This window comes from Oncorhynchus masou, chromosome 16 (assembly GCF_036934945.1).
Source record: "Oncorhynchus masou masou isolate Uvic2021 chromosome 16, UVic_Omas_1.1, whole genome shotgun sequence".
In the NCBI taxonomy this organism is placed as follows: domain Eukaryota; kingdom Metazoa; phylum Chordata; class Actinopteri; order Salmoniformes; family Salmonidae; genus Oncorhynchus; species Oncorhynchus masou.
The window spans coordinates 26635355-26660798 of NC_088227.1; the positions used below are offsets into that span (position 1 = coordinate 26635355).

General features: G+C 45.6%; 1 protein-coding gene across 1 annotated transcript in view; it reads right to left on the minus strand.

The window, feature by feature from the left end:
* The window catches only part of LOC135557760 (pre-mRNA-processing factor 17-like), a 39232-nt gene extending 14525 nt beyond the window's left edge, over window positions 1-24707 (minus strand). The window contains exons 1-12 of the mRNA XM_064991343.1: window positions 24515-24707; window positions 21937-22023; window positions 21673-21802; window positions 21368-21457; window positions 21062-21201; window positions 20818-20914; window positions 20537-20676; window positions 14354-14428; window positions 10827-10872; window positions 7631-7732; window positions 6321-6436; window positions 5683-5816 (exon numbers count right to left, since the gene is read on the minus strand). Coding sequence (XP_064847415.1) covers window positions 5683-5816; window positions 6321-6436; window positions 7631-7732; window positions 10827-10872; window positions 14354-14428; window positions 20537-20676; window positions 20818-20914; window positions 21062-21201; window positions 21368-21457; window positions 21673-21802; window positions 21937-22023; window positions 24515-24697 — 1340 coding nt within the window. The 5' untranslated portion in view covers window positions 24698-24707. The remainder of the gene's footprint in view (window positions 1-5682; window positions 5817-6320; window positions 6437-7630; window positions 7733-10826; window positions 10873-14353; window positions 14429-20536; window positions 20677-20817; window positions 20915-21061; window positions 21202-21367; window positions 21458-21672; window positions 21803-21936; window positions 22024-24514) is intronic.
* Window positions 24708-25444: the final 737 nt, after the last annotated feature.

Consider the following 25444-nt stretch of genomic DNA (forward strand, 5'->3'; position numbering starts at 1 on the left):
TTCCTTTTGTAATCCGTGATTGGCTGTACCTCTTGTGTCTGAGCCGTTGAATTGTGACTCTACTTTTTCGCTATACTGACGCTTAGCTTGTTTGATTGCCATGCGGAGGGAATAGCTACACTGTTTGTATTCGGTCATGTTTCCGGTCACCTTGCCCTGGTTAAAAGCAGTGGTTTGCGCTTTCAGTTTCACGCGAATGCTGCCATCAATCCACGGTTTCTGGTTTGGGAATGTTTTAATCGTTGCTGTGGGAACGACATCGTCAATGCACTTTCTAATGAACTCGCTCACTGAATCAGCATATTCGTCAGTGTTGTTGGAAGTAATGCGGAACATATCCCAGTCCACGTGATCGAAGCAGTCTTGCAGTGTGGAATCAGACTGATCGGACCAGCATTGAACAGAACTGAGCACGGGAGCTTCTTGTTTTAGTTTCTGTCTGTAGGCAGGGAGCAACAAAATGGAGTCGTGGTCAGCTTTTCCGAAAGGATAACGCTATTGTTCAGAGAACATGTTAACTACTGACGTTCACCATGCAGAGAGAAGGGCACTCAGCACTGACTTTGATGACAAATTATTGGTTAAACTTCTTACGGCTAGGGGTTCCGCTAACTTTCAAAATATTTTTTTTGAGAAATATGTAACTTTCATACATTCACAAGTGCAATACACCAAATTAAAGCTTAACTTCTTGTTAATCTACACATCGTGTCCAATTTCCAAAAGGCTTTACAGCGAAAGCACACCATATGTTTATGTTAGGTCAGAGCCTAGTCACAAAAACACACACAGCCAAAAACACACAGCCAAGAACACACAGCCAAGAACACACAGCCAAGAACACACAGCCAAGAACACACAGCCAAGAACACACAGCCAAGAACACACAGCCAAGAACACACAGCCAAGAACACACAGCCAAGAACACACAGCCAAGAACATGGTAAACTACTTCATTGTGAGGCTAAATATAAGGGCTGGAAATGCAGATAAATTATAGTCAGATAAATGAAAAGCCGATTTTTGCTGAGGGCTTGGGACTGATAGGGTTAACACACTTGAATAATGGCATGTAGAAATATTGAAACGGTTCCTTACTGTTTGCAAAACAATGTCCAGACAGGCTTGAACACTTTTACAATGCAAGACAATACAGGTAGCTTCCAGCATCAATTGTAGGCTAACTTTCCTTGCCAGCTTACAGCTGAAGAAAACATCAATTCACTACCCTGGTACTTTATTTGTGATCATATGCAAACTATAACGTAAAAAATGCTGATTTCAAAGCTGATTGTCACCGAAAACTTTATTAATTCACTGTGTCTCCCTCGCCACCAAAAACTAATTAACTTCTTAGTCTCCCTCGCCTCCAGTCTGGTTTTCACTAGATTACATAGCCAAAGGCAGATTACACCGCCATGTTCTGCCTCAGTGAATGACGTCATTACTTTCTTAGAGACAGTGCACACCTTTATAAAATAAGAGATTGCTTCTTTTATGCAAATGTTGTTAATCAGTACAATAAAATAATCCTAGCAGTTGCCAGTAAAATAAGTCCAAATGGGAGGGATTGTTTGTCATCTGTAGCTCCATGAAACCAACTAAAACAAGCTCAATAACTCAATGCATGCACACACCCCTATTGAATAATATGTATTCACTTGTATTGTGAATAGACCTACATCTAGTTTATCATAAAGATTCACCATTCAAATAAATTATTATCATTGTTGGTTTGTAGTTAGATTGTTTTTACCAAAGTCAAATTGCTTGTATGATAGTATAATTGATTAATTATTGCATTCATGGCAGTCTATAAAAACCATGTAAATACACATTTTTAAATGTAATGACATTGAACTCAAAAGATGGCCAACGATTGAACACAGCAGTAGCTGAGTTTATATGTCTGGATCCAGTGAACAGAGCAGTAGCTTAGTTTATATGTCTGGATCCAGTGAACACAGCAGTAGCTGAGTTTATATGTCTGGATCCAGTGAACACAGCAGTAGCTGAGTTTATAGGTCTGGATCCAGTGAACACAGCAGTAGCTGGGTTTATATGTCTGGATCCAGTGAACACAGCAGTAGCTGAGTTTATATGTCTGGATCCAGTGAACACAGCAGTAGCTGAGTTTATATGTCTGGATCCAGTGAACACAGCAGTAGCTGAGTTTATATGTCTGGATCCAGTGAACACAGCAGTAGCTGAGTTTATATGTCTGGATCCAGTGAACACAGCAGTAGCTGGGTTTATATGTCTGGATCCAGTGAACACAGCAGTAGCTGAGTTTATATGTCTGGACCCAGTGAACACAGCAGTAGCTGAGTTTATATGTCTGGATCCAGTGAACACAGCAGTAGCTGGGTTTATATGTCTGGATCCAGTGAACACAGCAGTAGCTGGGTTTATATGTCTGGATCCAGTGAACACAGCAGTAGCTGGGTTTATATGTCTGGATCCAGTGAACACAGCAGTAGCTGAGTTTATATGTCTGGATCCAGTGAACACAGCAGTAGCTGGGTTCATATGTCTGGATCCAGTGAACACAGCAGTAGCTGGGTTTATATGTCTGGATCCAGTGAACACAGCAGTAGCTGGGTTCATATGTCTGGATCCAGTGAACACAGCAGTAGCTGGGTTTATATGTCTGGATCCAGTGAACACAGCAGTAGCTGGGTTTATATGTCTGGATCCAGTGAACACAGCAGTAGCTGGGTTTATATGTCTGGATCCAGTGAACACAGCAGTAGCTGAGTTTATATGTCTGGATCCAGTGAACACAGCAGTAGCTGGGTTTATATGTCTGGACCCAGTGAACACAGGAGTAGCTGGGTTTATTTGTCTGGACCCAGTGAACACAGCAGTAGCTGAGTTTATATGTCTGGATCCAGTGAACACAGCAGTAGCTGGGTTTATATGTCTGGACCCAGTGAACACAGCAGTAGCTGAGTTTATATGTCTGGACCCAGTGAACACAGCAGTAGCTGGGTTTATATGTCTGGACCCAGTGAACACAGCAATAGCTGAGTTTATATGTCTGGACCCAGTGAACACAGCAGTAGCTGAGTTTATATGTCTGGACCCAGTGAACACAGCAGTAGCTGAGTTTATATGTCTGGACCCAGTGAACACAGCAGTAGCTGGGTTTATATGTCTGGACCCAGTGAACACAGCAATAGCTGAGTTTATATGTCTGGACCCAGTGAACACAGCAGTAGCTGAGTTTATATGCCTGGACCCAGTGAACACAGCAGTAGCTGGGTTTATATGTCTGGACCCAGTGAACACAGCAGTAGCTGAGTTTATATGTCTGGACCCAGTGAACACAGCAGTAGCTGAGTTTATATGTCTGGATCCAGTGAACACAGCAGTAGCTGGGTTTATATGTCTGGATCCAGTGAACACAGCAGTAGCTGGGTTTATATGTCTGGATCCAGTGAACACAGCAGTAGCTGGGTTTATATGTCTGGACCCAGTGAACACAGGAGTAGCTGGGTTTATTTGTCTGGACCCAGTGAACACAGCAGTAGCTGAGTTTATATGTCTGGACCCAGTGAACACAGCAGTAGCTGGGTTTATATGTCTGGACCCAGTGAACACAGCAGTAGCTGAGTTTATATGTCTGGACCCAGTGAACACAGCAGTAGCTGAGTTTATATGTCTGGACCCAGTGAACACAGCAGTAGCTGAGTTTATATGTCTGGATCCAGTGAACACAGCAGTAGCTGGGTTTATATGTCTGGATCCAGTGAACACAGCAGTAGCTGGGTTTATATGTCTGGATCCAGTGAACACAGCAGTAGCTGAGTTTATATGTCCGGACCCAGTGAACACAGCAGTAGCTGGGTTTATATGTCTGGACCCAGTGAACACAGCAGTAGCTGAGTTTATATGTCTGGACCCAGTGAACACAGCAGTAGCTGAGTTTATATGCCTGGACCCAGTGAACACAGCAGTAGCTGGGTTTATATGTCTGGACCCAGTGAACACAGCAGTAGCTGAGTTTATATGTCTGGATCCAGTGAACACAGCAGTAGCTGGGTTTATATGTCTGGATCCAGTGAACACAGCAGTAGCTGAGTTTATATGTCTGGATCCAGTGAACACAGCAGTAGCTGAGTTTATATGTCTGGATCCAGTGAACACAGCAGTAGCTGGGTTTATATGTCTGGATCCAGTGAACACAGCAGTAGCTGGGTTTATATGTCTGGATCCAGTGAACACAGCAGTAGCTGAGTTATATGTCTGGACCCAGTGAACACAGCAGTAGCTGAGTTTATATGTCTGGACCCAGTGAACACAGCAGTAGCTGGGTTTATATGTCTGGATCCAGTGAACACAGCAGTAGCTGGGTTTATATGTCTGGATTCAGTGAACACAGCAGTAGCTGAGTTTATATGTCTGGATCCAGTGAACACAGCAGTAGCTGAGTTTATATGTCTGGATCCAGTGAACACAGCAGTAGCTGAGTTTATATGTCTGGATCCAGTGAACACAGCAGTAGCTGAGTTTATATGTCTGGATCCAGTGAACACAGCAGTAGCTGGGTTTATATGTCTGGATCCAGTGAACACAGCAGTAGCTGAGTTTATATGTTTGGACTGTTTGTGACTTTGGCTAATAGGCCCTTGTTTTTGATGTGGGATCGTTTTGGTATCGAGTCTCGTGATACTAAACCTGGCATTGAAGTAAAAATTCTGGTATTGTGACAACACTAACGAGCACATTCTATCGGAAAAGCTAACAAGTACAGTGTCTCTAATAAACTGTAAAAACTGCAACAGAGACCTAACAGATGGCGGTGCATTCAACCCCTTCACTCACATATAGCCATATTAGGCATACTAGCAAGAATGCATAATGTCCCCTTCACACCGACCAAGCCCACTCCCTCTCCAGACTACACTACTAAAGCCACAGCTGGCATCCCTGGCACCCACTCCTTACCAGTCTATCCTACTGCTTAAACACACACCAACCGGATATTACAGAAAGGAACACAAATGATGGGAAAAGGAGGGCATTTCATTTAATATGGGTTCTTCTAATAAAACATTCCCTCTAAGAAACCCTGTGAAACTTCTGTCCTTAGTCACCGGGTCTTAAATATTTATCAAGTTAGCGAGGTAAACAACAGCATTTGTTAATCGCCTTGGGAACCAAGCTAATTTGCAAGTCATTCTCACCGGGCTTGGTGATTGAAAATACTTATTTTTCCTGACAAAATAATCTAGCTAAACAAATCATAAGCGAATAAATAAATATGACAGAGGAATAAAAGCTGGTAGGTAAGACCCTGAAATGACAAGCTAGAAGACGAGAGGACTTTACATCAAAATTAACGGTACTTAAACTTCCCATGACCTGCCCACCCATAGCACCCCAACCCAATCAACCAAATACATTCCTCCACCACTCTCATTTGCACTTCATCACTTGTTAAACACTCTTTGGCAATGAGTTCAGTTTGCAGAGGTATCTAGAAGACTGTCAGGACAAGCTGTTGGCTCTAATGTACATGCCGGAGATACAGTATAATATGGAAATGAAGCATAATACCAGGTGTGATGCTTGATGCTACTCACCAACAATGTTGTTGAATCCTCCTCATTTCATAACTGTGCTGATTCAGGCCAACACAGTGTTATGGTGCCGGTAAAAAGCTCAGCAGTCACTCACCACTCCCACACGCGGAGGGACTTGTCATCTGACGTGCTGACGAAACGGCGGTTCTCATCCACGAACGTGATGGTGTTGACCGCGCCCAGGTGACGGTCATACTCCTGAACCACCTCCCCTGTCCTTGCGTCCCACTGAGAGAGAGGGGGGGTGAGATAGAAAATAAGTAAATGTTTACAAATTGAAACAGGTTACACACACACAGGTAGATTAGCTATGGGAAAAATAATTACACAACACACACTCCTGTCACAAACAAACAGTAGAACACACACAACAAAAATGTACAGTGTAATGTATGCAATGTAATTAGGGGGCAGACGATTGCCGGTTTACAGACTCATTCATTTATCCCAGGAGCAGTTTTTAATTGCTTTTCCAGAGAAGGGACTGGTCTCAGTAGATTGTTGTCTTTCACAGATCTCTCTTTCTGTCTTTCTCTGCCCTGTCCTCGCTCTCTAAATTTCCCAAGATGAATAACTTGCTCTAGTCCTGTTGCTCCGGTCTCTCACACGCTCCACTGGAACCCACGGAGCATGAAATACACTCCTGTCTCATATTAATCAGCCTCTAGGTAGTGTGTGTGTGTGTGTGTGTGTGTGTGTGTGTGTGTGTGTGTGTGTGTGTAATGACAGTACCTGAACGATCTTCTTATCAGACATGCCGGCCACGAAAAGGTTCTGCTTGTCCTCATCTGGGTTGAACTTGACGCAGTACGGCACCTTCCGGTTTGTGAAGCGGGAAATGCACTGGCCTGTGGAGTGAGAGTTTACATGTTTCAGAACAACCCACACTGACCGTCTGCAACACACAATGTCTTCAATATACTACAGAAACCATAGAATGACATATTCATGAATAGAATCTGTGGGAGGACCACCACCTGCAGCCAGCAATAACTTGCCGGTGTGCCATTCTGTCAATCAAATCAGATTTTGTCGAATCCAACTCTGTCAATGCAATTGACAATATCAAGAATCCTCATTACAATAGGCCAATACAAGTTGACTACATGTAAATGGAATGGGCCCAAACTCTACAGCTCAGTGACGAGTAAACAAGTTGCTATGACAAGTCAGTGGTCCTGCAGAGCAACAAGTAGAGGATTTGTTTCTGTACTGCCCCCTGCTGGGGGGGAAGAGACCCTCCCTGCTCCTTGTGGTAGAACCAACATATACAAGTGGAGGCTGCTGAGGGGAGGACGGCTCATAATGTCTGGAATGGAGTCAATCAAATGGTATCAAGCACATCACATATGTGCTATCCACTGACTCCATTCCAGCCATCTTTATGAGCCGTCCTCCCCTTAGCAGCCTCCACTGACATACACAACACATTTCCATCTCCTGGGGGAGCAGAGACCCTCCATGGTCCGTATAGTAGAACCAACACCTACATAACACATTTCAATCTGAATGGGGGAGCAGAGACCCTCCATGGTCCTTATGGTAGAACCAACATCTACACAACACATTTCAATCTGAATGGGGGAGCAGAGACCCTCCATGGTCCTTATGGTAGAACCAACATCTACACAACACATTTCAATCTGAATGGGGGAGCAGAGACCCTCCATGGTCCTTATGGTAGAACCAACATCTACACAACACATTTCAATCTGAATGGGGGAGCAGAGACCCTCCATGGTCCTTATGGTAGAACCAACATCTACACAACACATTTCAATCTCCTTGGGGAGCAGATACCCTCCATGGTCCTTATGGTAGAACCAACATCTACACAACACATTTCAATCTGAATCTCCCACAACAACTGACATGATTGTCTGAGCAAGTAATCATGATGGCTCTATTTCTGGCATTTATATCATGACCACGAGTGTGCTGTTCAGTGAGTCCCCAGGCCTGAACTACGTTCAGAAGGGCGCAACGTTGTGGAACGTTTGTGGCATTTCTATCCTTGTCACCACAACCGCGGCTGGACCGACCTGTCTCTGTGTCCCAGAGTTTGAGGTAGCGGTCGTAGGCTGCACTCATGTACTGAGTCCCGGTGTTGTTGAAGCAGATATCCCGCACTGCTTTACTGTGGCCTAAAGGGAGAGAGACAAGAGAGAAACACTTACACATTACATATGCACATATTCTTCCTGTTCTGTTATTCTGTCTTGGCCCCCTGATCCCACTGCCTGTCATATCACATTAATTGTTGGAATATCAAAATCACAGACGGAAAAAATAAAGGGTAAGAAAGAGAGAGAAAGCAAAGTGGCGAAGAGGGGGAGGATCAAGGAAGATGATGATAACGGCCCCTCTATCCTCTCCATCCCTCTCTACAACTCCTCTCTACCCCGTGGTCTCCACCTATTTCTACCTCTATCCCTCTCTCTGATTCCCTCCCCTTCGTGTGTTCGAGATGACCCTTTAAGACCGCTTTTTATCAGCGCAACACTGTTATCGTGGCGATAACATGGTCCTTCGAGGCTCGTCTGCCTGTCCACCAGCCAGCTCTACCCAGGCCTTTCCATGGCTCGAGCTGCCTGGCTCAAGCACACACACCTCCCTCCCTCATCGCTCTCAAGAGTTTTAGTGACTGTGGCACAAATCCCAACAATGTTAAAAGGCTATGTTTTTCATTATGCTGCTTTACTGAGATCACAATGAGTAAGATAAGACAAGGGCAGGCACAGTGAATTGGGTTTCGATTTGCAATAAAGGGCAACATTAAAAATGTCCCCCCTTGAAATCAATGAGAGAAAAAGAGGGAATGAGAGAAGTGATGGAATGAGAGAGAGAAAGAGCGTAGTCCCTTGTATTAAATAGGTAAAGAGTATATTGGGCAGCATGTTGATAATGGGTCTGATTCAGTACCGTGACAGCAGACTCCTAGTCTAAACCCCACAGGCACTGTACAGACCTGGCACTCACACAGGCTCCATTCCTAAAAACACACACACTCTCCATACCTCTATTTCAACTCTTTCTCACCCTCCATTCCCTCCCTCTACATCCCAAAGCTGTTGAATTATACATAGGGTTTGAGGGAACTGACAGGCAGAACCCTGACTGAGGGAAAACAATCTCCTCTGACAGCTCATACTGGAGGGAGGGAGGCTCCCGACACCCACCCATACTGGAGGGAGGGAGGCTCCCGACACCCACCCAGCCTGGAGGGAGGGAGGCTCCCGACACCCACCCAGCCTGGAGGGAGGGAGGCTCCCGACACCCACCCAGCCTGGAGGGAGGGAGGGTCCCGATAACCAACCTGGAGGGAGGGCGGGTCCCGATACCCAGCCTGGAGGGAGGGAGGGCGGGTCCCGATACCCAGCCTGGAGGGAGGGAGGGCGGGTCCCGATACCCAGCCTGGAGGGAGGGCGGGTCCCGATACCCAGCCTGGAGGGAGGGAGGGTCCCGATACCCAGCCTGGAGGGAGGGAGGGAGGGTCCCGATACCCAGCCTGGAGGGAGGGAGGGAGGGTCCCGATACCCAGCCTGGAGGGAGGGAGGGAGGGTCCCGATACCCAGCCTGGAGGGAGGGAGGGAGGGTCCCGATACCCAGCCTGGAGGGAGGGAGGGAGGGTCCCGATACCCAGCCTGGAGGGAGGGAGGGAGGGTCCCGATACCCAGCCTGGAGGGAGGGAGGGAGGGTCCCGATACCCAGCCTGGAGGGAGGGAGGGAGGGTCCCGATACCCAGCCTGGAGGGAGGGTCCCGATACCCAGCCTGGAGGGAGGGTCCCGATACCCAGCCTGGAGGCAGGGTCCCGATACCCAGCCTGGAGGGAGGGTCCCGATACCCAGCCTGGAGGGAGGGTCCCGATACCCAGCCTGGAGGGAGGGTCCCGATACCCAGCCTGGAGGGAGGGTCCCGATACCCAGCCTGGAGGGAGGGTCCCGATACCCAGCCTGGAGGGAGGGTCCCGATACCCAGCCTGGAGGGAGGGTCCCGATACCCAGCCTGGAGGGAGGGTCCCGATACCCAGCCTGGAGGGAGGGAGGGTCCCGATACCCAGCCTGGAGGGAATGATACCCAGCCTGGAGGGAGGGTCCCAATACCCAGCCTGGAGGGAAGGAGGGAGGGTCCCAATACCCAGCCTGGAGTGAGGGTTCCAATACCCAGCCTGGAGGGAGTGAGGGAGGGTCCCAATACCCAGCCTGGAGGGAGTGTCCCAATACCCAGCCTGCAGGGAGGGAGGGTCCTAATACCCAGCCTGGAGGGAGGGAACATCAAGAGTTGTCCAGCGCAAACTCTTACACCATCTTACAGCTACCCTATGTTCAGCCTCCACAATGTTCAGCCTCCACAATGTTCAGCCTCCACAATGTTCAGCCTCCACAATGTTCAGCCTCCACAATGTTCAGCCTCCACAATGTTCAGCCTCCACAATGTTCAGCCTCCACAATGTTCAGCCTCCACAATGTTCAGCCTCCACAATGTTCAGCCTCCACAATGTTCAGCCTCCACAATGTTCAGCCTCCACAATGTTCAGCCTCCACAATGTTCAGCCTCCACAATGTTCAGCCTCCACAATGTTCAGCCTCCACAATGTTCAGCCTCCACAATGTTCAGCCTCCACAATGTTCAGCCTCCACAATGTTCAGCCTCCACAATGTTCAGCCTCCACAATGTTCAGCCTCCACAATGTTCAGCCTCCACAATGTTCAGCCTCCACAATGTTCAGCCTCCACAATGTTCAGCCTCCACAATGTTCAGCCTCCACAATGTTCAGCCTCCACAATGTTCAGCCTCCACAATGTTCAGCCTCCACAATGTTCAGCCTCCACAATGTTCAGCCTCCACAATGTTCAGCCTCCACAATGTTCAGCCTCCACAATGTTCAGCCTCCACAATGTTCAGCTTCACTCAGTGTTGAATTAGTTTTCCAGCTTCATTTAGAGAATGCAGTTATAGGCAGAAACAGAGTAATCAGATGTGCCAAGGGAGAGGAGTATGACAGATTGCAATCTAATCTGTACTGGTGGATAGATTGAATATTGAAGTCATGTGCTTGATTGATTAAGAAACACAATTGGTTTTGTATACCCTTAAGAGATGACAGCACTTAGACTTGTTAGTGGTTTCAGCTAAGGTCTTATCCTCTTAATCCAATGGGCATTGGAATCCAAGTAGCATAACACATGAATAACAGAAACAGAGTGCGAAACAGGAAACAGACTTAGTCCACTTACCGATAAACGTCCGTACACACCTCCTCTCATTATACACCTCCCACAACTGAGGAGAGAGGAATGAGAGAAGATTAAAACAGATTCTGCCAAAAACAGTGACCCTTTGACTTGCTTTGACCAGCATGGGTCAGTGTATCAAGCACCAGTCCCATCAGAAACCAGCAATGGGCTCATCTGAGACGGTTAAGTCCTAATTAAAAACCAATAGGCCCCTAGTTCAACCAGGAACACACAGAGAGGAAGAGAGACCAAAGACATGTTTATTTCTAAGTCCACAGGATAGAATCACTCTCAGCTAAGCCAAGGAGAGAGAAATGGAAAGATAAAGAGAAGGACCAGAGGGAAAGAGAAGAGGCTCCTTCTTCAAAACAAGTTAGTTTGGCTCAGTCAAGGCGGGAAAAAAGAGGGATAGAGCAGAGAGATTGTTTAACTTAATATTTAAAAAATTCATGCTGAGGAAAGGGGAAATGAGAAGACCTACAGAAGACATAAATAACCCAGGACTATATCCCCGCCTCAGTGAGAACTTAATGGTGTGTCAGCGTGGCAGGTGTGTTAGGAGCGTGGCAGGTGTGGCAGGAGCATGTCAGCGTGACAGGAGTGTGGCAGGAGCGTGGCAGGTGTGTTAGGAGCGTGTCGGGTGTGGCAGGAGCGTGTCAGCGTGGCAGGTGTGGCAGGAGCGTGTCAGGTGTGGCAGGAGCGTGTCAGGTGTGGCAGGAGCGTGTCAGCGTGGCAGGAGCGTGTCGGGTGTGGCAGGAGCGTGTCAGGAGCGTGTCAGTGTGGCAGGTGTGGCAGGAGCGTGTCAGTGTGGCAGGTGTGGCAGGAGCGTGTCAGGAGCGTGTCAGGTGTGGCAGGAGCGTGTCAGCGTGTCAGCGTGGCAGGTGTGGCAGGAGCGTGGCAGCAGCGTGTCAGGTGTGTCAGGAGCGTGTCAGCGTGTCAGCGTGGCAGGAGCGTGTCGGGTGTGGCAGGAGCGTGTCAGGAGCGTGTCAGTGTGGCAGGTGTGGCAGGAGCGTGTCAGTGTGGCAGGTGTGGCAGGAGCGTGTCAGGAGCGTGTCAGGTGTGGCAGGAGCGTGTCAGCGTGTCAGCGTGGCAGGTGTGGCAGGAGCGTGGCAGCAGCGTGTCAGGTGTGGCAGGAGCGTGTCAGGTGTGGCAGGAGCGTGTCAGCGTGGCAGGAGCGTGTCAGCGTGGCAGGAGCGTGTCGGGTGTGGCAGGAGCGTGTCAGGAGTGTGGCAGGAGCGTGTCAGGAGCGTGTCAGGAGCGTGTCAGCGTGGCAGGAGCGTGTCAGGTGTGGCAGGAGCGTGTCAGGAGCGTGTCAGGCGTGGCAGGAGCGTGTCAGGAGCGTGTCAGCGTGGCAGGAGCGTGTCAGCGTGGCAGCAGCGTGTCAGCGTGTCAGGAGCGTGTCAGGTGTGGCAGGAGCGTGTCAGGTGTGGCAGGAGCGTGTCAGCGTGGCAGGAGCGTGTCAGGAGCGTGTCAGCGTGGCAGGAGCGTGTCAGCGTGGCAGCAGCGTGTCAGCGTGGCAGCAGCGTGTCAGCGTGTCAGGAGCGTGTCAGCGTGTGGCAGGAGCGTGTCAGGAGCGTGTCGGGTGTGGCAGGAGCGTGTCAGGTGTGGCAGGAGCGTGTCAGCGTGGCAGGAGCGTGTCAGGAGCGTGTCAGCGTGGCAGGAGCGTGTCAGCGTGGCAGCAGCGTGTCAGCGTGTCAGGAGCGTGTCAGCGTGTGGCAGGAGCGTGTCAGGAGCGTGTCGGGTGTGGCAGGAGCGTGTCAGGAGCGTGTCGGGTGTGGCAGGAGCGTGTCAGGAGCGTGTCGGGTGTGGCAGGAGCGTGTTAGGAGCGTGTCAGGTGTGGCAGGAGCGTGTCAGCGTGGCAGGTGTGGCAGGAGCGTGGCAGGAGCGTGTCAGGAGCGTGTCAGGAGCGTGTCAGCGTGGCAGGTGTGGCAGGAGCGTGGCAGCAGCGTGTCAGGTGTGGCAGGAGCGTGTCAGGTGTGGCAGGAGCGTGTCAGGTGTGGCAGGAGCGTGTCGGGTGTGGCAGGAGCGTGTCAGGAGCGTGTCAGCGTGGCAGGAGCGTGTCAGGAGCGTGTCAGCGTGGCAGGAGCGTGTCAGGAGCGTGTCGGGTGTGGCAGGAGCGTGTCAGGAGCGTGTCAGGAGCGTGTCAGCGTGGCAGGAGCGTGTCGGGTGTGGCAGGAGCGTGTCAGGAGCGTGTCAGCGTGGCAGGAGCGTGTCAGGAGCGTGTCAGGTGTGGCAGGAGCGTGTCAGGTGTGGCAGGAGCGTGTCAGGAGCGTGTCAGGAGCGTGTCAGGTGTGGCAGGAGAGTGTCACAGACCTGCCAACCCTGTCCAACTTTTTAGAGTAACTTGCGCAAATAGCACGTACCGAATTGGGGTTGTTCTCCCTGTACGCACGCTGTTGGAGTCTGATTGCAATTATAGAATTGTACCAAATCAAATCCTTTAAATGGACAGTGTAGAATGGAGATAATTATCTATAACGTTTTTCTTTGCAAATGCCCCCAAGTTTAGTCTCTATAGTAGAGGAACGCTTGTCACCTCTCAAACAGGGCCAATCACCAGGGCCGCTCACAAGTATAGGCTTTTTAAACACAGTTCCTAATCAACACTAAAAGCAAAATTATTTTGAAAACATAAAAACAAATAATCGCATCGACACAGAACGCAAACTGGTTACACAAACCTTAAGTAGACTACCGCAAAGGGAATCGGGCCGCTGTTCAGTAGACTACCACAAAGGGAATCTGACCGCTGTTCAGTAACTACCGCAAAGGGAATCTGACCGCTGTTCAGTAGACTACCACAAAGGGAATCTGACCGCTGTTCAGTAACTACCGCAAAGGGAATCTGACCGCTGTTCAGTAGGCTACCGCAAAGGGAATAGGACCGCTGTTCAGTAGACTACCGCAAAGGGAATCTGACCGCTGTCCAGTAGACTACCACAAAGGGAATCTGACCGCTGTTCAGTAGACTACCGCAAAGGGAATCTGACCGCTGTTCAGTAGACTACCGCAAAGGGAATCTGACCGCTGTTCAGTAGACTACCGCAAAGGGAATCTGACCGCTGTTCAGTAGACTACCGCAAAGGGAATCTGACCGCTGTTCAGTAGACTACCGCAAAGGGAATCGGACCGCTGTTCAGTAACTACCGTAAAGGGAATCTGACCGCTGTTCAGTAACTACCGTAAAGGGAATCTGACCGCTGTTCAGTAGACTACCGTAAAGGGAATAGGACCGCTGTTCAGTAGACTACCGTAAAGGGAATCTGACCGCTGTTTAGTAGGCTACCGTAAAGGGAATCTGACCGCTGTTTCACCCTAAATAATGTGCCTATTGGATTTCTTTGCAGCGCATTCATCATTTCAGATTTTAGAATTGATCAAATCTCAAATCTAGTGCCAAGTCATTTTAGTAGCATTGCCTATATAGCTAATACCAGACACTCATTCATTATTCAGTCTTCTAAACTAAATGCAAAATGCGTGCATGCTGGCAGGTCTGGTGTCAGTGTGTCAGGAGCGTTCCTTACCTTGATCTTACAGTCCATAGAGCAGGAGAGCAGCAGGTGACCTGATACAGGAAACAGACGGATAGCACTGACCCCCTGCAGGGAGAGAGAGGGGTTAATGAGTGGACATAATATAACAATCAGCCCGTCTATGAAGACACAGGTGTGTATGGTATTGCTATAAATCCTCTTATATAGAAGGCTAACTTTCCAAAGGAATTAGATAATAAGGAGAGATGAGAGCAAGGTAAGGAGCATTCAGCACAGCAGTAGTATTATACCATAGTAACATAACCCTATACCATCTTATAGAACTCTTAAAGTGGAACTGAAAGCATTTTAGCAACAGAAAGAATGTGACACCTTTAAAAAATCTGACAAGCGAGCACTTAGATATGGTATTTCACGTTTTCATAAATTCTTTGAATGTTTGGGAAATACGTATAACTAGGCATTTGTGAACATTTCATAGCAATATAGAAAGTGGCGGTGCATTTGGACATTTAATAGACAGTGAATAAAACATCTGTCTCGTCCAGGACCAGTCTACACTGACCAGTGCGCTATAGCAAATCTGGGCTACAGTAGGCCTTTATACAAACAAGTCATTTTCCACACAGGCCTGCCATCACTCACTTTGAACGTTACTGTGTGTTTACAGGCAGTAGCAACAGGACGACTTCAGACCATTGGAAACCATTCACCATTCACCAAAATTCACCTAAATGATTTCTGCAAATATCTGAAGGACACGGGAGTCCTCTTACATTTGGGAACTTTACAGTCCTTTTTATCAAACAACCATGGTAAGGTAGGCTATCTTCCCATCAGTTATGCACATCAACAAGATCAACAAATGCTAGCCAGCAAAAGTTTAGCTAGTTGGCCATCAAAATTGCACTGATAAACGATGGGGAGTTGTAGCCTGTTTGGCTTTCTGCAACTTGCCTGCCAATGCATGCTTGTCCCAACCAAGTACCTGAGCTAACTGGCTAAAGTGTCCGTTCGTCAAAAATATTGAGTAATTGAAACTGAAACAGTGTATGCAGAATGGAGGCAGCAAACAATGTGGCAGGCCAGCTGGGATTTACAACCTGATGGAAATATTTTCTGGACTCCAAAGGAAAGTATTGGTGAATTATATTAATCATGCATTGAACTGCATCCATCTATTTACAACAATGTCTTAGTGTACATCATGGAACGTTGAGTCACATAGAACTACAGGTCGACCGATTAATCAGAATGGCCGATTTCAAGTTTACATAACAAACGGAAATCTGTATTTTGGGACACCGATTTGGCCGATTTTTAAAAATATTTTTATTTATCCTTTATTTAGCTTGGCATGTCAGTTAAGAACACATTCTTATTTTCAATGACGGCCTAGGAACGGTGGGTTAACTGCCTTGTTCAGGGGCAGAATGACAGATTCAATCTTGCAACCTTACAATTAACTAGTCCAACTCTAACCACCTGATTACATTGCACTCCACGAGGAGACTACCTGTTACGCGAATGCAGTAAGAAGCCAAGGTAAATTGCTAGATAGCATTAAACTTATCTTATGAAAATCAATCAATCATAATAACTAGTTAACTACACATGGTTGATGATATTACTAGTTTATCTAGCGTGCCCTGCGTTGCATATAATCGATGCGGTGCGTATTCGACAAACGGGGGATGATTTAACAAAAGCGCATTTGCGAAAAGGGCACAATCGTTGCGCGACTGTACCTAACCATAAACATCAATGCCTTTCTTAAAATCAATAAAGTATATATTTCTAAACCTGCATATTTTGCTAAAAGAAATCCAGGTTAGCAGGCAATATTAACCAGGTGAAATTGTGTCACTTCTCTTGCGTTTATTGCACGCAGAGTCAGTGTATATGCAACAGTTTGGGCAGCCTGGCTCATTGCGAACTAATTTTCCAGAATTTTACGTAATTATGACATAACATTGAAGGTTGTGCAATGTAACAGGAATATTTAGACTTTGGGATGCCACCCTTTCGATAAAATACGGAACGGTTCCTTATTTAACTGAAAGAATAAACGTCTTGTTTTCGAGATGATTGTTTCCAGATTCGACCATATTAATGACCTACGGCTCCTATTTCTGAGTGTTATGTTATAATTAAGTCTATGATTTGATAGAGCAGTCTGACTGAGTGAGGGTAGGCACCAGCAGGCTCGTAAGCATTCATTCAAATGACACTTTTGTGCGTTTTGCCAGCTGCTTGTCGCTGTGCTTCAAGCATTGAGCTGTTTATGACTTCAAGCCTATCAACTCCCGAGTTAGGCTGGTGTAACCGATGTGAACTGGCTAGCTAGTTAGCGGGGTGCGCGCTAATAGCGTTTCAAACGTCACTCGCTCTGAGACTTGGAGTGGTTGTTCCCCTTGCTCGGCAAGGGCCGCGGCTTTTGTGGAGCGATGCGTAACACTGCTTCGAGGATGGCTGTTGTCGATGTGTTCCTGGTTCGAGCCCAGGTAGGGGAGAGGAGAGGGACGGAAGCTATACTGTTACACTGGCAATACTAAAGTGCCTATAAGACCATCCAATAGTCAAAGGTATATGAAATACAAATCATATAGAGAGAAATTGTCCTATAATTCCTATAATAACTACAACCTAAAACTTCTTACCTGGGAATATTGAAGACTAAAAGGAACCACCAACTTTCATATGTTCTCATGTTCTGCGCAAGGAACTTAAACGTTAGCTTGTTTACATAGCACATATTGCACTTTTACGTTCGTCTCCAACACTTTTTTGTATTTTTAACTTTACCCCGTTTTCTCCCGAATTTCGTGGTATCCAATTGTTTTTAGTAGCTACTATCTTGTCTCGTCACTACAACTCCCGTACGGGCTCGGGAGAGACGAAGGTTGAAAGTCACGCGTCCCCTGATACACAACCCAACCAGCCGCACTGCTTCTTAACACAGCGTGCATCCAACCCGGAAGCCAGCTGCACCAATGTGTCGGAGGAAACACCGTGCACCTGGCAACCTTGGATAGCGCGCACTGCGCCCGGCCCGCCACAGGAGTCGCTGGTGCGCGATGAGACATGGATATCCCTACCGGCCAATCCCTCCCTAACCCGGACGACGCTAGGCCAATCGTGCGTCGCCCCACGGACCTCCCAGTCACGGCCAGTTACGACAGAGCCTGGGCGTGAACCCAGAGTCTCTGGTGGCACAGCTGGTGCTGCAGTACAGCGCCCTTAACCACTGTGCCACCCGGGAGGCCTCAACAATTTGTTTTTGCATTATTATTATTATTATTATTACGTTTCATTTTATTTGAGGCTAAATTGATTTTATTGATGTATTATATTAAGTTAAAATAAGTGTTCATTCAGTATTGTTGTAATTGTCATTATTACAAAAAAAAAAATTGTCAGATTGATCGGTATGTGCTTTTTTTGGTCCTCCAATAAATCGGTATCGGCGTTGAAAAATCAAAATCGGTCGACGTCTACATAGAACCTATTTTTTTTTTTTTTTTTTTTTTTTTTTGTACCATAAACTGGGAATGTGATATTTTTGACTGATATTATGATTGTCTGTTTCATATCTGCAAAGTAGTTAATGCTGTCAGTTCCACTTTAACAGCACAGGTGTCAAACTCATTCCAACGAGGGCCGAGGGTTTTCACTCCTTCCTCGTACTCGATTGACGAATTAAGGTCACTAATTAGTAAGGAACTCACCTCACCTGATTGTCTAGGTTTTAATTGAAAAGAAAGAAAAACCTGCAGACACTAGGCCCTCCATGGAATGAGTACGACACCCCTGCTTAACGTGGTGTCTTATCTCTCGTCTGTATTCCCACAGAGCCAGAACAATCCTTATTATTATCCATTTTCAGAAACCGCAGGTGTTGTGGTACAGTGCAGTTCCACACCACTTAATGAGCAGTAGACCGCTGTGTGTGTGTGTCTTTAATATTTGCCTCTGGTCATAATTATCCCTTGGTCTTTGGGAGTTTGTTAACATTTCATCAAGGGCACAATCACCCCTCTGGCAACATCAACACCTCACTGACACACCGCGTGTGTGCGCACGTGATAATACCCACCAACAACTTGTCTTGGACGGCACTGATCCCCTACCCATCGACAGTTCAGAGTGAGTGTGTGTGTGTGTGTGTGAGATTACACTGAGCCTGCCCTATGGCTAGCAGCGCAGCAGTAAGAGAACATCCTCTTTGAATGCTAATTCTATAGAGGCAGAAATCAGGCTTTCATGCCTTGCTGCACACTCATTTGTACCAAGACATTGCTCATGGCATTCACCGTGCAGGATATTCCTCAAATCCCAATGATGTTAACAGAACACGTCTCTAAACTATCAAACCATCTACCAGCCTCTCCATCCACTATCTTATCATCACAAGCCCACTAGCATGCTTCTTTTTTTAATCATCCCTCTAGCTTTTCAATTAGGCTCTTGGTATGCAACTGTTCCAGTATGAGTGGGATGGAAGCCCTGTTCATTTTAGGCCTTTGCGATTCTCCCCTCTCTCGCTACTGCAGACAGACAGAACCAAAGGCCTGATCACATTCTCCACACTCCGTCTGCTGAACCAGCACTTTCTTCCTCTCCATCTGTCGCTCACACACATTTCCCTCATGTAAAGATGACGGACACTGTAAAGTGTGTATCAGTCATCTAATAGCTAACCCAGCGTGACCGATGATGAGTGTTCCCTCACTCACCTGAGTCCTGTGTTTCCCCTATATGCATTTGCTAAATTGCGGCGGCCACTGCATTATGTAGATGTATAGATATATGCCCCAGGAAGATCCCACCACAACCACGCAGGAAGACCCCCCACTTACAGTTGAATTCGGAAGTTTACATACACCTTAGCCAAATACATTTAAACTCAGTTTTTACAATTCCTGACTTTTAATCCTAGTGAAAATTCCCTGTCTTAGGTCAGGTAGGATCACCACTGTATTGTAAGAATGTGAAATGTCAGAATAGTAGAGATTTATTTCAGATTTTATTTATTTCATCACATTCCCAGTCGGTCAGAAGTTTACACACACTCAAATAGTATTTGGTAGCATTGCCTTTAAATTGTTTCACTTGGGTCAAACGTTTCGGGTAGCCTTCCACAAGCATCCCACAATAAGTTGGGTGAATTTTGGCCCATTCCTCCTGACAGAGCTGGTGTAACAGAGTCAGGTTTGTAGGCCTCCTTGCTCGCACACATGCTTTCTAAGTTCTGCCCACACATTTTCTATAGGGTTGAGGTCAGGGCTTTGTGATGGCCACTCCTATACCTTGACTTTGTTGTCCTTAAGCCATTTTGCCACAACTTTGGAAGTATGCTTGGGGTCATTGTCCATTTGGAAGACCCATTTGCGACCAAGCTTTAACTTCCTGACTGATGTCTTGAGATGTTGATTCAATATATCCACATAATTTCCCTGCCTCATGATGCCATCTATTTTGGAAGTGCACCAGTCCCTCCTGCAGCAAAGCACCCCCACAACATGATGCTGCCACCCCCGTACTTCACGGTTGGGATGGTGTTCTTCGGCTTGCAAACATCACCCCTTTTCCTCCTAACATAATGATGGTAATTATGGCCAAACATTTCTATTGTTGTTTCATCAGACCAGAGGACATTTTTCCAAAATGTACGATCTTTGTCCCCCAGTTGCAAACCGTAGTCTGGCTTTGTTATGGTGGTTTTGGAGCAGTGGCTTGGTTCATTTCTTTTGATTTACCCATGATGTCAAGCAAAGAGGCAATGAGTTTGAAGGTAGGCCTTGAAATACATTCACAGGTATACCTCCAATTGACTCCAATGATGTCAATTAGCCTATCAGAAGCTTCTAAAGCCATGACATCATTTTCTGGAACTTTCCAAGCTGTTTAATGGCACAGTCAACTTAGTTTATGTAAACTTCTGACCCACTGGAATTGTGATAGAGTGAAGTATAAGTGAAATAATCTGTCTGTAAACAATTGTTGGAAAAATTACTTGTGTCATGCACAAAGTAGATGTCCTAACTGACTTGCCAAAACTATAGTTTGTTAACAAGACATTTGTGGAGTGGTTGAAAAACGAGTTTTAATGACTCCAACTTAAGTGTATGTAACCTTCCGACTTCAACTGTAACTCTTAGGGCAAATCCTAGGGCAAACACTGGTGTCCGAAGGTGTCCACTGACAACTCACCTTGGTGTGTCCAGTCCAGACGTGGATCTGTTTCTTGGGCAGGTAACACTTGTCTGGTATGTCTGCAGTACGCAGATTAATACCCACGTCTTGAGGTACGTGGAGGTAAGACCTCCCTTGGTAGTCATACGCGTCTTTAACTGGAGACACAGAGATGGTGTATACAGTAAGACTTAGGACTTCCTACATACAGGGTTGCAGCAAATGTTCTTCTCATCTGAGTGAATGCTGAACAGTTCAGTTATGTAATTACTCATGGTTGAGATGATTGTGTAAGTTACCATGGAGAATGGTCTTCTCCTCCGCCGGAGCCTCTTCCTCATTCCTTCCCTTCTTCTGCCTCTTGGCTGTGATCTCATCCAGCTCCTTCTGTTCCTCCTACGGACCAATCAGCAGACAACAATCAGTTAGAACTCTCTCTTTACAGGAGGAAAAACGGTTAAGTCTAAAACACGCTCCTATATAATACAAACATCCATATTGCTTTGAGGAACTTCACACGATGTTGAATTATTGATTGATTACCTCTGATGGTTTGGCGCCGTCCTTTTCGTCCACGTATTTCGCCCAGGGCCCAAGGTAATTGTCAATGTCATCCGAATCACCTCCTTGCACCTTTTTCCTCTTGTCATGTTTTTTTGGTCCAACCTCAAACACAGTCAACCCTAGGAGAGGAGAAACAAGAGAAACTGTTACACTATGTTCTTTCTTTCACAAAGTTTTATGGGGAACAATGACTACAACAGCTTTCCGTTAAGTTTCAAAACATCCCTCTTACCGGCTAGCAATGCACCGCAAGCAAAACACAAATAGTAGGAAATTAAGCATTACCTTTCTTTTTCTCTGCCTCATCCACTGCACCAATGTAGCTATTGGAGGAATTCTGGCTTGTTGTGTCCACAGATGGATCCAGCGCATAGCCTGAAAGCAAAAGCAAATGACAAGTGAATAAAATAACCAAGATGCTAAATTACCTTAAAGCCCCAAAACGTTAGATTCAAGGTGAAAGGAAGGTTAACCTCTTCACTAGACCTTATTCACAGTTGAACATTCTATCATAGACAATGGCTGTGGTGTGAATAAGGTCTATACTGGGCACATAGGCTACAGTCCCAGACACTCCTACACTAACTTACCAAAGGTGGAGAAGGTCCTCCGCTGCTGTTCAAACATGAAGTCATTGACGTGCGCAGGCTCTGCATAGCCAGACAGCATATTCCTGGGAGCAGCCATCTGTTGACTTCTATATGGGTTGACAGGACCAAACTAGGAGAAAATAAATATGTAAGAGTATAAACACAGTGCTAAATAGATGTTATGTGGGTACAGTTCGGTAGGTAGATTCAGTCGAATGATGTACGTCAGTTTCTTGAGTAAAATGTTACTATGAAACATTTTACCTCTGGTGCAAACATGGTTTCATATGTGGGGTTGTAGGTGACCTCTTTGAGAGAGGGGTCCAGATGCACACCAGTCTCCACAGCCTCCTGTTGGGGAGAAGAAACTTGACAGGTTTTCTACTGCTCATCATTTTGGTCAGTCATCAGGCTATGAAGGCACTTGAGTTAACCTCTTGGTGTTAGGGGGCAGTATTTTCATTTTTGGGAAAAAAACGTTCCCGTTTTAAACAGGATATTTTGTCAGGAAAAGATGATAGAATATGCATATAATTGACAGCTTTGGATAGAAAACACTAATGTTTCCAAAACTGTAAAGATATTGTCTGTGAGTATGACAGAACTGATGTTGCAGGCGAAAGCCTGAGAATAATCCAATCCGGAAATGCCCCAGGTTTTGAAAGCGCTGCGTTCCAATGACTCACTAATCAGCTGTGAATGTGCCATCAACGCGCTTACGCTTTCTACGTATTCCCCAAGGTGCCTACATCATTGTGACGTAGTTTTACGCATATCTGTTGAAGAATAGCCATAGGCGGCCACATTGCGTAAGTGGTCACATGGTGGCTCCGAGAGAGATTCTCGCGTAAAATACAGAGGTAGCCATTATTCCAATCGGTCCTAGTGAAAAACGAATTGTTCTGACGGATATATTATCGAATAGATATTAGAAAAACACCTTGAGGATGGATTCTAAACAATGTTTGCCATGTTTCTGTCGATATTATGGAGCTAATTTGGAATATTTTTTGGCGTTGTGGTGACCGCAATTTCCGGGCGATTTCTCAGCCAAATGTAAAGAACAAACGGAGCTATTTTGCCTACAAAAATAATCTTTTGGGCTGTCCCCGTCACACTTTCATTATCTTATAGCCTACTTTTGGAAAGCCTAATGTAGGCCTACATTTTTTTATACTTTTAATGGAAAGGAGAAATATTTGCTTGTGTCTGACATACGCTAGTGGCTTTGATTGACGGGTGCTTTTATGGGGGTGTGAGTTTGCTGATTCTCTCTATAGGCTCATATGCCCATTCAGAAAGTTTCCTAATGTAGTCTGTCTGGACGTCATCTCTTTAATAGGAATCAAATGCTCCTGTCATGATGTAATCTTGTAAAAGGCCTGCAGTAGTTTAGGCTACATTATCTCTCTCCTTACTGCATCCTTTCTTTTAAGAACATATACCAATACCACTGCCATCAAATAAGCACTGCAGCGGGGTTTGTGACGTCAGGAGACTATTTCGGGAAAAGTGGGAGGAAACTAGAGGTCGACCGATTATGATTTTTCAACGCCGATACCGATTATTGGAGAACAAAAAAAGCCGATAACGATTAATCGGACGATTTTTATATATATTTGTAATAATGACAATACTGAATGAACATTTTTATTTTAACCTAATATAATACATCAATAAAAGCAATATAGTCTCATAAATAATGAAACATGTTCAATTTGGTTTAAATAATGAAAGCTGGTGGTTCCTTTTAACACGAGTCTTCAATATTCCCAGGTAGGAAGTTTTAGGTTGTAGTTATTACAGGACTATTTCTCTCTATACCATTTGTATTTCATATACCTTTGACTATTGGATGTTCTAATAGGTACTTTAGAATTGCCAGCCTAATCTCGGGAGTTGATAGGCTTGAAGTCATAAACAGCGCAATGAGCTACTGGCAAACGCAGTCAAGTGCTGTTTGAATGGATGCTTACGAGCCTGCTGCTGCCTACCACCGCTCAGTCAGACTGCTCTATCAAATCATAGACTTAATTATAACACACAGAAATACGAGCCGTAAGCCATTAATATGGTCAAATCCGGAAACTATCATTTTGAAAACAAAACGTTTATTCTTTCAGTGAAATATGGAACCGTTACGTATTTTATCTAACGGGTGGCATCCCGAAGTCTAAATATTGCTGTTACATTACACAACCTTCAATGTTGTCACAATTACGTAAAATTCTGGAAAATTAGTTCGCAACGAGCCAGGCGGCCCAAACTGTTGCATATACACTGACTCTGGGTGCAATGAACGCAAGAGAAGTGACAGTTTCCCTAGTTTAAAATTGTTTGCTAACATTAATTTAGTCTTAACTTCTTCCACTAAAATTATTAATACATTCAGCCTACTAAGCAAGCACATCACATTTCTATTGAAACTTCCTGTTTTAGCTACTTAGTTATACAAATATTTGGTTTAAGTAACTTAACTCGTTGTTCTATCCATATAATTAAGAATTGAATAGGATCTGTAATGGTTATATATGTGCTTTCACAAATATTTGGTTTAAGTAACTTAACTCGTTGTTCTATCCATATAATTAAGAATTGAATAGGATCTGTAATGGTTATATATGTGCTTTCACAATCCACCTACCGTTAGTGTAGCTAGATAAGTAAAGTTAGCGATTACATTCCTAAATTGCTTTCTAGGTGACAAGCCGACTCTGGCTGGATAGCACTAGCAGCTAGCTAGCGTTGCGTATATCCCTAGCTAGTTAGCTAGCGTACATTAGCTAGCTACAATATCTAGCTTAATTAGCAACCCGCTACTCTGCCTCGCTAGCTCGCTTACCTTTACGGCGACCTCAGGAGCTGAATTAAGGAGAGATAAAGACATTGTTTGCCCAGATTTCAACGGTTGGAGGTGTGCTAGGGCATCAGGGTCAACGTTTTCGGGACTAGCATTAGATTTTGTCTCATTATCTGAATCTGAATCGGTCCCGTACGAAACGAGGGACTCCACGGTGGCAGCCATCTTGGATGTTGTGAATGCCCAACCGGAAATGTCCTAAAAGTAGGTATTTACTTTCAAATCAAATAACATTTTATTTGTAACATGCGCCGAATACAACGGGTGTACAATTTACCGTGAAAGAATTGCTTACGAGTCCTTCCTAACGATGCAATAAAAACAAAAATGACACAAGAGGAATAAAATATACAAGAATGGAGCTATATACAGGGAGTACCAGAACCAGATCAATATGGAGCTATATACAGGGAGTACCAGAACCAGATCAATGTGGAGCTATATACAGGGGGTACCAGAACCAGCTCAATGTGCAGGGTACATGAAAGCAGGGTAAAATGTCTAGGCATCAGGATATGTAATAATAACAGTAAAATAGTAGCAGTGTGTGTGTTGTGTCGGTTTGTTTGTTTGTGTGTGTAGTGTTGCCCTATGTAAATGTGTGTGGGTTTTGTGTGGTGTGTGTTTATTTTGTGTATATATAGTCTTCACATTAAAGTGAAAATAATTATATCAAAACATCAAAATTGGGAGAGATTAATCGTTTAGTTGAATTTTATAATGATACATTTTGGAATAACATATTGTAAGTCACTGTTATTTCAACAGATGAGTGATCAACGGATACAAATACATTTTATACACCTTTAAGGATATAATTCTCACTGGGTATACATGACTTCTAAAAATTGAATGTGCTCACATTTCGAGATTTTCTTGTCCCAAAATCTTTAATTCCGTCCATCCTCAACC